This window comes from Desmodus rotundus, chromosome 5 (genome assembly GCF_022682495.2).
Source record: "Desmodus rotundus isolate HL8 chromosome 5, HLdesRot8A.1, whole genome shotgun sequence".
NCBI lineage: Eukaryota > Metazoa > Chordata > Mammalia > Chiroptera > Phyllostomidae > Desmodus > Desmodus rotundus.
In genome coordinates, this window is record NC_071391.1 from 7,999,612 (window position 1) to 8,010,583 (window position 10,972).

Below are 10,972 nucleotides of genomic sequence, written 5' to 3' on the forward strand. Positions count from 1 at the left end.
ACAGGAAGACCCCCCACTGGGGAGGGGGCCAAGGCAGAGGCATCCCTCCACCAGATGGGAATGGAGAACGCAGCCACTGGAGGTGAGGGAAGCAGCTGCCTCACAGAGGGGTGCCGGGCCTGCCTGCTGTCTAGCGAGGCCCAGGGCGCATGGCTGGGTGACCTGTGGTCACAGGTGAGACAGTTCCAGGTGAGACAGTTCCCCAGGACCAGCTCACCCAAATCCTGGCGGGACTGTGTGTTCTGAGCGGGGCTGGGGCCTGCTCAGCCCCTCCTTGACCAACTCAGGCTGAGGGCCATGGGCCAAGTAACGATTATCTACTTCTAAGCTTTTCTGCAGCTTAGCCTTTTGGAGTAGGGAGTTCCGTAGATACCAATTATAGCTCCCATTGAAGCAGCCCTGCTGTCAGTGGGCTGAAGTAAGGCGGAGGTGAGTTTGTTCTGGCTCTGGCCTGGGTAGCTTAGGGAGCCCCATAGCCAGCCACCCACACAAGCTGCGGATCCTATGCGCAGCCCCCAAGGCTGCGAACCACCTAACACAGAGGCCGGCAGGATCGGGCTGGTAGTGTCGGGCCCCAGACCCGGGTTTAAATCCCTCAGCACCACTTACAAATTCTGTGACTATAGGAAGTCTCTTAACTCTCTGCACCTTAGTTTCTCCATCTGTAAAATGGAAATAATATATCTCCCTTGCAGGTCAGGACTTAATGACCTATGTGTGGAAAGCCCCTGGCTCAGTTCCTGGCGTGTAGTAAGGGCCCAGGGGGTGGGAGTGATCGTATTAAGGAAAAATATTGCCCAACATGCAGCAGAGGAAAGAGTATGGAAGCCAACTGCCCCCACCCCCACATTCAACACCCCCCCCCTCCCCGCCCACTGCAAAGCAGGTTGGAAGTCTAACTGGGAAGGGCCTAGGCTCCCAAAGGAAAGTAGGTCAGGCTGGCAGGGAAAGGCGAGGGCCGGGGTGGGGGGGGGGTGCTCTGTGACATAGGTGTCACTGCCTGAGGAAGCTCCTTGGTCCCCATGACACAGGTGAGGGGGTCACTGTGGAGCTGTGAAGATGGAGTGTCAGCCCCTCTAGGGGCAGGGGACAATGCCTCAGAGTGAGCCACTAATGCTGCCCTCGTCCCTTTCTCCCTAGATCTACCTGTCCTGGAAGAGCGGGCCCGGGGAGGTGAAACACTGGAAGGACATGATTGCCCGTCCCCGGCAGCCTGTGGCCCAGTGGCACCAGCTGAAGGCTTGAATGGGCCAGAGGAGGCCCAGGGGGCTGAGGGACCAGGTCCCCATCGCGCCCTCGCCACTTTATGCACAACGCCCGGCCTGGTCCCCCTGCCGTGGGTGAGGGGAGGACCCTGCGGCTTGGCCAGGGAGGGGTCCCAGAAAGCACTAGGGCCCCATTTCTAGGAAGTACCAGCCCCATCCTCCGCCAGTCCAGCTCTGGGGGAGGGGCTCTGGGAGCCATTTTCCTGCTTTGCCCCTTTCCTTCCTGACTTGCTGATACTAAAGAAGTGGGGGAGGTCCTGAGAGCCAGACAGGCAGACAGGCAGATCCCTCCAGAGGCCCGCCAGGTGGGCACGGTCCCCCGTTTTCTTTAAGGCAGTGCCTGGAGTGGAGAGAGGCTGCCCCCTCCCCAGCCCTTGACCTGGGCCCAGAAGAGGGGAGGCCGAGGCGTTTGGCCCCGGCCTGGCCAGGAGAGGCCTGACCCAGGGCAGTTTCAGGTGCCGGCTGGGCCCTGAATGCCAAGGATACTACACAGCCCCCTCTGGGGCCCTGGAGCCGGAGCCCTGTATACTTGTGTCGTGGCGTGTCCACTGTGTGGCGTGTGTGTGTGCGTGTGCATGTTTGTGTGGGGCGGGGGGCTCGCTCCCTGTCCCCCTGGGGCCAGCAGTGCTGAAGACTGAGGAGAGGGCAGGGTTTCATGAAGTGAGGCAGGTCTGGAGGCCGGGAGAGGACAGTGCACTGAGCCAGGGGACAGGAGAGGAGAGGCAGGTGAGGGGCGAGTGGTGGGGATGGGGGAGGGTGGGGTGGGAGAGAGGGGCAGACTTGAGCTGGGCTGAGACTGGGGCTGCCTCCTGCTGTTTCCCCTCCTGTCTCCCACACCCCACAGGGCCTCCCTCTGCTCTGAGTTCCTTCCCCAGTGATTTCATCTAGTGGACATTGGTTCATACCTTTTAGTCACCTACTGTGTGTATCACGTTCCACCAGGACCCACCTGCTCCCTTCCTGCTTGGGGTCCCAAGCCCCCACTAGTTCTTCCTAACACCCTTACCCAGAGACACCCTTCTTCATCCCAGATCTCACATCCCAGCCCCACTGGCAATATCCTACATGATCCCAGCTTCCTTCCCCTTTTCACTCTCCCTGTCTGCAGAGCCCGCCCCCCCCGCCACACACACACACATTCCACCCCCTCCCCATGGTCCACGCTCACAAACCCTCCCTTCCATCCCCTGTCACCATCTCTGGTCCTGCACCACCCATCCTTCTGCAGGAGAGTCTCCTCACCTTGCCCACTGGACCCCGTCCTTCAGAGCAGCTCCTTCTGCCCTTCTCAGTTCAGGTCAAGGAAGCAGGGAAAATTCCAGGATTTTGTGAGTTCTGAGGTTGCCCCGCACGCAGAAGCTATGGCTTCTCTGCCTCAGCTGCTGCAGAGACTAGAGCTGGCTTCCTCTTGGAGACGGCAGATTTCATGATGATCCCTGCTTCAACGCGCTCATCCCCATGCTGGTCCTGGTATTGATACAAGACAGCTGGGGACAGCTTCGAATCCAGAGGTCCGCGAGCCCGGACCTGACATTCCCGGCACACACCGCCAGGTGGCGCCCGGACACCGTAGTCGGTGACCACAGCCTCTGACCACAGTTCTACCCCACATGGGGCTGACCCCCCAGGAAAGGAGAGCATGGCAAAAGCATGGGCATTTGAGAACCATTCTCCTTCAGTAGGCTTCCCCTTGAGCTGAGCATTCTGCAGTAGACGGGTCACGTTTTTGCCCATATCGAAATTTTCTGACGTTGAATCTCACACTCCTGCCCGCATCCCTTTTCCTTGGATCTGGAGGAATATCATACAAAGTAGGTGAATCCTTTTGTAGAGTGAAAAGTGCTAATGTACAGCAGATAGTCACCCACATTCCTTGTAAATCCACATTTTTCTCTATTGTAGCTTTGCTTAAAATGAGGGTCTGCCCCAAATGCACCGTCCCTTATCCAGTGGGATGGGGAGCGGCCAGCCCCGTGAGGCTGAAACGCGAGGGCAGCCACTCCCGAGTATGGGGAAGCGAAGAGAGGGTGCTGTCTCGAGAGCTGGAGGGGATCCTGTGCCCCTCTGCCCCGCGGGAGGCGAGCCAGTGAGCGAGCCCGGTCCCAGGCCCCCTCTACTGCTTTAGAGCGCGGGGATTGAACCACTTTGCAGAGTGGGCGGGACCATTGCAGCCCTTTTTCTGAGCCCCACCACGGGACTCCTAGCCAATCATATGCAGAGAGCATCTCCGCGCCGAGTCTGTTCCCTGTCCAACCCCACCCAGGCACCTTGGTGAAAGCGGCCTGGGATCCCCCAGGCCCCAGATGCACAGCCGGGACTCAGGCGAGGGGCGGTAGGTGGTGGGCCAAGGGCCGGGGGGCTGGCACGGGAGGAAGAGGGTGGTATGGGGTGAGGGCGGGAGGTGGTCTAGGCCTATAGGAGAACAAGGAATGGGGGAACTGGAGGATGAGGGAGGGCACGGGAGTCCTGCCGAGATCCCAGGACCTTGGGCAAATCACCCACACTCCGGGGCCTCAGTTTCCCCATCTGTAAAATGATGGTAATAATACTTCACCTACCTCATAGGGGAGGTTGTGAGGCCGCTGTCACCTGACCTGGGGGTCAAGGCAGGAGAACTCTGAAGGTGCTACCCGTGAGCAAAGTATTATTACTGTAGCCTGAAAGCAAGGCCCACCTGCCCCACCCCCACCGAGCCTCCAGGGATAGCCAAGGCCAGCCTGGGCCCATCTGTCTCTTCTCCACTGTGTCCTGGGCCCCTTCATGAGCTCCACCTCTCGTCTTCGTGGGCTCCCTGGACTTAGTCGTTATCTTGTTCAGGTACCCTTTCTTGTGACCATTTCCCCAGGGAACTGCTGTACAAATTCCACCGCCCCAGGACCCCGCACCTGCCCACCGGTGCCAGACACCAGGAAAACAGCCACAAAAAAAAAGCCAAGGGGTCCCCCAGAGCCCCTAGCCCAGCTGGGGCCCCAGGGGTGGGGGTTGGTGGCCGTCGTTTGTGTTGTGTTTGAGTCCTTGAGCGCAAGTGTTTTATAAAAAAATAAAACAAAACAAAAACCCACTGTCACAAAAAAAAAAAAAAGGCAGCAAAGAGAAATGAAAAACTGAAGGAAAAAAAAAAGGAAAAAAGAACCATACAAAAATTTTCCACCACAATCACCCTCTAAGCCAGCAAGATTTCCTCTTTGCAAAATCATATTTTTGTGGGAATGGGCCCTGTGTGTGTGCAAGGCCCGTTCTGATTAATAAAGGATCGTGGAAAAGTAGGGCCTTGGCTGTTTCCTCCGTGGGTCCCAGCCCTCCCTCACCTCCCAGGGGAAGAGGCAGTGGGGTGAGGGGGATGGGGAGCCTGGGGCCGAGTCTCCCCTCAACTTGTCACCTTGGAGATTTGTCTTCACTGGTGGCGAGGCCCTTCCAGTCCTGTCCTCAGATCTAGAATATAAACCCACCAGCTGGCCGAAAAGCAGGGGAGCAGCCACACCTCCCGGATCAGGCCTGAAGCAAGGCTTGTTGGGAGTAGGGTCTCGGTGAGGTCTGAGGGGTACCCCTGTAGCTCACCCAGCCCTACATCCCCTCCCCCAGTTCCCAGGGGACCCTCACTACCCTCCAAGAAAGGTTGGACAAACCAAGGGGGGTCCCCTCCACCTTCCGCATCACCGCCTGAACTCTGGCTGGGCCACTGTGGTTTCGGATCAGCGTCACCTCCTTCCTGGTCCCTGAGGAGCTAGCTCCAGGTCTGTTGGCTGCACCCTCGGCTCCTCTGCACCCTTTCTGGGTTTAATCCTTTAGGATCAGAAAAGTCTCTTCGACTCAAGAGAGCCCATGGCCAGACCCAGCCTGCGGGAATTGGGACTGATGTCCTCCTCCAGCCACTGTGGTCCTGAATAAGCCATTTCCTCCCTCTAATCTCAGACCACAGAGAGATAACGACCATCCCAGCCCCCGCCCCCCCCGACCGCCCCCCACCATCGCCGGGGAAGCGAGGCCTGGCAGCTCTCAGGGTACTTCAGAAGGAAGGTGCTACCTCGGTTACAGGCACAGAGGGAGCAAGGGCCCTCTGATGTCATGTGTCCATCTGCTGGCTCCTGCCCCACTCCCGAGTGAGAGGGTGACAGGTGCTCCCCAGCACCTGGCCGGCAGCTGCCTCCTCCCGCAGCACTAAGTACCCCCACCTGAAGCTGCCCACCCTCCCCTTCCTGCCCCACCAATGTCTGAGAACCCAGTGTAAACGTCCAGTCCAAAGGCGGTCATTTCTTTTGTCCTCTGATCTCTGCCCCAGAGACCGGAGGAAGCCTGAGGGTCAGGTAAGTAGTCTCAGGAGTGTCCCTTTTCAGAACTTCTGTTCCGACTTTGTCTGGGAAAATGGCTCTGGAAAACTGGGCCTGGAAACAGGGACAGCTTGGCCCAGCAGAGGTGACGGCCTGTCGCCAGGGGCCCAGGGCCTTCTCCTGGACTTTTTGCCTCGTTCTCCTGCCTTTACTTCGCTAGGCCTCTCCATCCGTGGCTACGCTGAGATTCGCCCCTCCCTTCCTGGGCCTGGGACCACTGCCCTCTGGTGTTCTCTTCCCCCGGAAGCCCCTCCTGGATGCCACTGCTTTCCGGAAGGCCACCCTGGGCCACGCTGTGCTCTCCTCTCCCCCACAAAGACCCCCGGCAGGACAACGCTGCGCACGCTGTACGCCTCAGCTGTGGCTCCCCGCCCGCCTGTGCCCCGTGGAGACACCCCACTCCCTGTGTTTGTGTCCTGTGTGTACGTGTTGTGTCTCGTTTAGATTGTGAGCCCCCCGGGCAGGGATCCCTGTCTGTATACATGTTCTGTGCGGCACACCTGGTTGTGCTAATAAATGTCCACCCTCCAAACAAGAGTGCCCAGGTGTCTTAAGGAAGCTTTGGGGCAGAGGGCCGAGCAAGCCCAGGTGGTGGCACTGGAGACAGGGAAGGACTTCTGGGCGGGGGCCCCAGTTCCCGAGCACCCTTTCTGCTTTCCAAAGCCCCTGAGGGTGGGCAGGAAGAGGGAGCTGTGGTAATAAAGCTGGGAAAGGATCCCACCCGTTCCCACCTCTGCTGCCCTGCCCGCCAGGACGTCAGGCTCTCAGGAGACTCCAGGAGGGAGGAAGAGCAGGTTACTAACAGCTACCACTCATTCCACACCCAGACCTGACCGCCAGCCAAGGACAGAGGATCGAGCACTGGGTTAGGAAACCTAACACCCATTTATGGGCAAGTCACTCCCTCCCTGGGCCTGCTTCTTGCTCTGCTGTGGCCTCTGCTCTGGCCTTCCCGGTCCCCATGGCCTGCCTTCCTGCTCTGATGCTGACTCCCTTGGCCTCTGCCCTGCATGCCTGGCACAAACACAGCTCCTCCAAGGCTCTCCTGCCCAACTCCCCCATGACCCATGCACCCGACTAACCTCCCCTCCGCCCCCCGCCACTGCTCCCACACAGCTCTCAGAAACTGCAGACATGGCCTTGTTACAAGTGTCCCTCCAAAATCATCTCCCTCCTCCCTGCTTGCCTGAGAAGTCACCGGCAGTTAGGTGTGAGGGAGAGGAACTAAGGCTCCTACTACAGTGCTCCTTTCATCCCCAAGGGGAGCTGTGATGCCTTTGGCAACAGCCCCCTTCTTGCCCTGCTCTCCCCCATTTCCACATGGAGACAGAGACCCTCAGCAGGACTCCCTAGCCAGGCATCAGCAGCCACTCTAAGCAAACTAACTTCCCAAGAGGAACTGGCTCCTGGTGGAGGAGAGCAATTGAGTAGCGAAGCTGGGGACCAGGCCTCAGGACGACCCAGGGGGATGTATCACAGGGCCTTTGCCCCCAACGTGGAGCTCTCGAGTGGATGCAGCGGGGAAGAGTTTCAGGGAAACCAACTGGAGAGCAAGGACACCTCAGCTCACAGTGCCAACAATGACTCCAGGGGGACCGTGCCCCCCCCATCTCGCTGCATCCCTCTCCCTGACCTCTAAGATTTGCATGAAGGGAAGGTGGGCAAACACCCGGTTGCATGTAGTCCTGGGCTGCGGCATCAGATCTACCTAAACCCAGCTCTTCATGTGCAGATGAGAAACCGAGCCCCAGGGTTGGGGGGCAGGGCAGGGGAGGCTGGCCGTTATGCAAGGTCACTCAGTCAATAGAACTGAACCAGAAACCCAAGCCTTCTGATTCCGGGACTGGGGTGTTTCTCCCATGCCGTGACTGAGTCACGGGGTCAGAGGACGTTCTTGTTGGCTGCCACTCCTACCCAGCCTGTGTGACCTGAGATCTCGGTTCCCTCCTCTGAGGTCACAGACCCCCAAAAGGCCCACTGGCCTTGACAGAGCCACAACAGCTCTGGGCACCTGAGGAGCTCTGGGAGGGACAGAGTCTGCAGCAGCCCCAGACCCTCCTGCTCCTCGAGGAGGAGGCAGCCTCCACTCTTCCCCACCCACTTAGCTCTCCCTGCCCATTCAAAGCTTTCACTCTCGCTTGCAGGCTGACTGCTCCAGACCATCCCCAGCCTCCTCCTAATCCAGGCGCAGCCCAGTGGTCAGCAGAACTGCTGGGCCAGACCTGACCTTTGGGCCTTGTATGACATCAGCCCTGTTGCCATGGTGACGGTGGCTTAGCAGCATCTCATGGGAGATGGGCCTCTAGGCTTGAGGCTTTACAATTCTTTCCTTTCTTTACATCCTTAATATTTCTTTTCTGAACAATGAGGGGAAAAAATAATACCATAACTGACTAAAAAGAGACTTGGAGGGAGAGGCGGAGGAAACCAGGGGAAGGGAGATGGAAAGAGGGAAGAACAAAGTCACAGAGCAGGGAGGGGGGCTCAGTACCAGCGAAGGAAGAGAGAAAGGTCAGCCCAGCTTGAGGGAGATTCAGAAACGTGTTAAGAGTCAGGAACCTGAGAAGCTGGAAGAAGACCAGGGAAGAGGGGTGTCATGGGGGGCTAGGAGGCAGACGGAGACCAGCCTTGAGCAGCCAAAGCCTGCTCAACAACAGTTGGCTGGACCAGTCCAATGCAGAGCTGGGGCACAGGGACAGAAGGCAGTGCCAGAGAGCACCCAGGGTCCCCACAGCAATGGGACTCAGTACTCCCAGGGCTTATAAATAAACAGGCATTGGGAGAACACACATTCTTTCTCCAAGAAATGTGATTTATGTTTACAGTCAGTTTTTTTTTTCTTCCTAAAGAAAACACTACCATGGGGGCCCCCTGCCCCTGAAAGTGTCCCTGAGTGTCCCCAGCCCTGGCTCCCTCCTCCCATTATTGCTCGGATGGGAAAGATCTGGCCCTGGGAACTGCACAGTGAGGCACCCCTCCTCACCCACTTGAGGCTGTCCCTGGTGGCTGGAGTTGAGGCACACAGCGCTCGTCCCATGCCCCACACCGTGCCAGCCACCCTGACTGTGCCCATTTAAGGGAATGGAGAGTACAGGCAGTGGGAGAGGCGCTAGGCAGCTTCCCAGAGCACAGAGCCACTCTCCTCAGTGCAGGAGGCCCAGAGGCACAGTGGCTTCTTTTCAAAATTGACAGTTGGAAGGCTCAGGCTGGGTGGAGGGAGGCAGAGCTTTTTCCCAGCAAGATTCCAGGCACAAGCTGGGAGAGAACTGAATACAAGGCAGAGGTGGAGACCCTGCCTCCTGACGCCCCCCCCCCCCCCCCCCCGCCTTCCCCATACAAATTTAAGGGGAGGGCGGCTGGGGAGGGAGGTATGTACAATGAGCCCCGGAGGAGAGGCAAGGGCAGCCACAGTGTTAGGGCCCCAATCCTGGTTTCTCACTTCTGTCCTGGGCACTGGACCCTCCAAACCCCTGCCCCTGGGCCAGGCCCTCCTCCAGGAGAAGTCCTGCCTCACACAGGCATATGGGCCATGCAGAGGTAGGGCTCCTGCACCAGCAAGGGTGGCTCCAGGAGATTCAGACTCCTGGAGGAGGGAGGTTGGTGGGCACCATGGGCATCCAGACTCAGCCAAGGTGATGATTCTGCAGACAGTCGTTGCCCTGGTTCCAGGAGGCAGCTGGACCTCTATTGTGTCCTCTCTGACGCCCTCAGGTGCAGACAGAGCTACAGGGGACTGGAGGGAGCCCTGGGGACCGCACTTCTTGGTCTGATGACTGCCCAGAGACCGGTCAGTGGGCAGTCTTCTGACTACCCAGGAATGTCTGAAGACGGCCCCAGGCCTGCCTGGTCCCGGCAACTCCCCCACAGCGGCCCCTCTTCTGCCCACCGCTCCCGCGGACCTTCCAGAGTGGCAGAAGTTCATCATCCAGAGCGCAGGCTCAGGTGCCCTGTCCTGGAGAGGCTTCCATGGCGCCGGGGCTGCCCTCCGGGGGCCCCAGAACACGGCAGCTACCGCCTCCTATGAGCAGGTCTTCTTCCTCCTCATCCTCAAAGGCCCGCGCTGGGCGTCGGGGTGGCCGCCGGGGTATGGGCTCGTCGCGCTCTGCCATGCGTTCGACGGCGCCCTCGCCCACGAGGAAGACGGTGTCGGCGACGCGCGGGGGCCCAGTAACAGGGTTGTGGTCGTAGGAGAAGACTCGCAGGGCGCGCAGCGGGTGTAGGTCAGGGAAACCACCCAGGCGGTTGCGGTCCATGTCGAGGATGTGCAGGCGGCCCATACGCAGCAGCGCAGGTGGAAACACCTCGAAGCGGTTGCCGTAGAGCCAGAGGCCGCGCAGGCCGGTCATGCTCGGCAGTTCCGCGGGCAGCGAGCGCAACCGGTTGTCGCCCATCTGCAGCGACTGCAGCGCCACCAAGCGCAGCAGCGGCCGCGGGAAGCGCCGCAGGAAGTTGCCTTCGATCCAGAGGCAGCGCAGGCTCTGCAGCTGCGCGAAGTCGTTGGGCAGCGCCAGCAGCCGGTTGCCACCCAGGTAGAGGCGCGTGAGGCGCGGCAGGCGACACAGGCCGTCGGGCAGGCACTCGAGTTTGTTGAAGTCAAGCGCCAGGATGCGCAGCTCGCGCAGCTCCTCGATCTCCTCCGGCAGCTCGCGCAGACCCGTGCCGCTCACGTACAGCTTCTCCAGGCGGCTGAGCGCGCACACCGCGCTGGGAAGCCGACGCAGCCGCTTCCCGCTCAGCTCTAGCTGCTGCTCGCCGTGGCGCAGCTGCTCCTCGGCGTCCGACGGCAGCTCGTCTAGCGTGGACTCGGCGATGCCCATGGTCACGGGCCCCGACCGGGGCCGCTACCGCCGCCGCCCAGCATTGCTCCGTCCTGGCCTCCCCCTGTCTCCCCGACGGGGCCTAGGCCGCCTCAGCTCCGGGGCCCCCCGCCCCGGCCTGCCCCTGCGCCGGGAGGGGGGCCGTGCGGGGCCGAGAGGAGGCGCCCGCTTCGGGCCCCGCCGCCGGGTGCGGCGTTCAGCTTCTCACCCTCTGGCCTCCCCGGCTCCCTACGCCAGCAGACTGGCTGGAGTTCGAGCTGAATCGCAGCTAAGCGACCCGTCGTCCTGGCAACCCCCGACGCGGCTGCCAATGAGGCGGAGGGAGGGCGGAGCGGGGCGGAGCCAAGGCACTTTCCGCGCTAGGGTACCGGCGCCCCGGCCGGGCCGCCGCCGGCCTCTCCAACCCACCCGGCAGTCAGCGCCTGCTAAGGAAACCAAGGTCCGCGCCTCGCAAACCTGGAGCTGTACCAACACAGACCGACATCCGACGCTGTCCACCACACCTGTCACAGCGAGACGTTTGGTGTGCGGTCGTGTGTGCTTAGATGGGCAAATCCGAGAA

The 10,972-nt window shown here is 60.2% G+C and overlaps 2 protein-coding genes across 12 annotated transcripts in view; one reads left to right on the forward strand and one right to left on the reverse strand.

The window, feature by feature from the left end:
* Window positions 1-6,117, forward strand: part of SYT7 (synaptotagmin 7) — a 61,588-nt gene extending 55,471 nt beyond the window's left edge. For 9 of the 11 annotated variants that reach the window (XM_053924315.2, XM_053924316.2, XM_053924319.2 and 6 more), the window contains one exon: window positions 1,141-6,117. In XM_053924315.2, coding sequence (XP_053780290.1) covers window positions 1,141-1,245 — 105 coding nt within the window. In that variant the 3' untranslated portion in view covers window positions 1,246-6,117. The remainder of the gene's footprint in view (window positions 1-1,140) is intronic. The other 2 variants (XR_008426855.2, XR_008426856.2) reach the window with 2 other exon arrangements.
* A 2,267-nt stretch (window positions 6,118-8,384) lies between these two features.
* Window positions 8,385-10,662, reverse strand: LRRC10B (leucine rich repeat containing 10B). Its single transcript, XM_024574008.3, has one exon. It carries the CDS (start codon window positions 10,408-10,410, stop codon window positions 9,532-9,534), a length of 879 nt encoding a protein of 292 aa, XP_024429776.1. The 5' UTR covers window positions 10,411-10,662; the 3' UTR covers window positions 8,385-9,531.
* Between the last annotated feature and the right edge of the window lie 310 nt (window positions 10,663-10,972).

What these genes read in the sequence shown, in the direction of transcription:
- LRRC10B (XM_024574008.3), bottom strand. Translation starts at nt 10,410, where the DNA reads ATGGGCATCGCCGAGTCCACGCTAGACGAGCTGCCGTCGGACGCCGAG.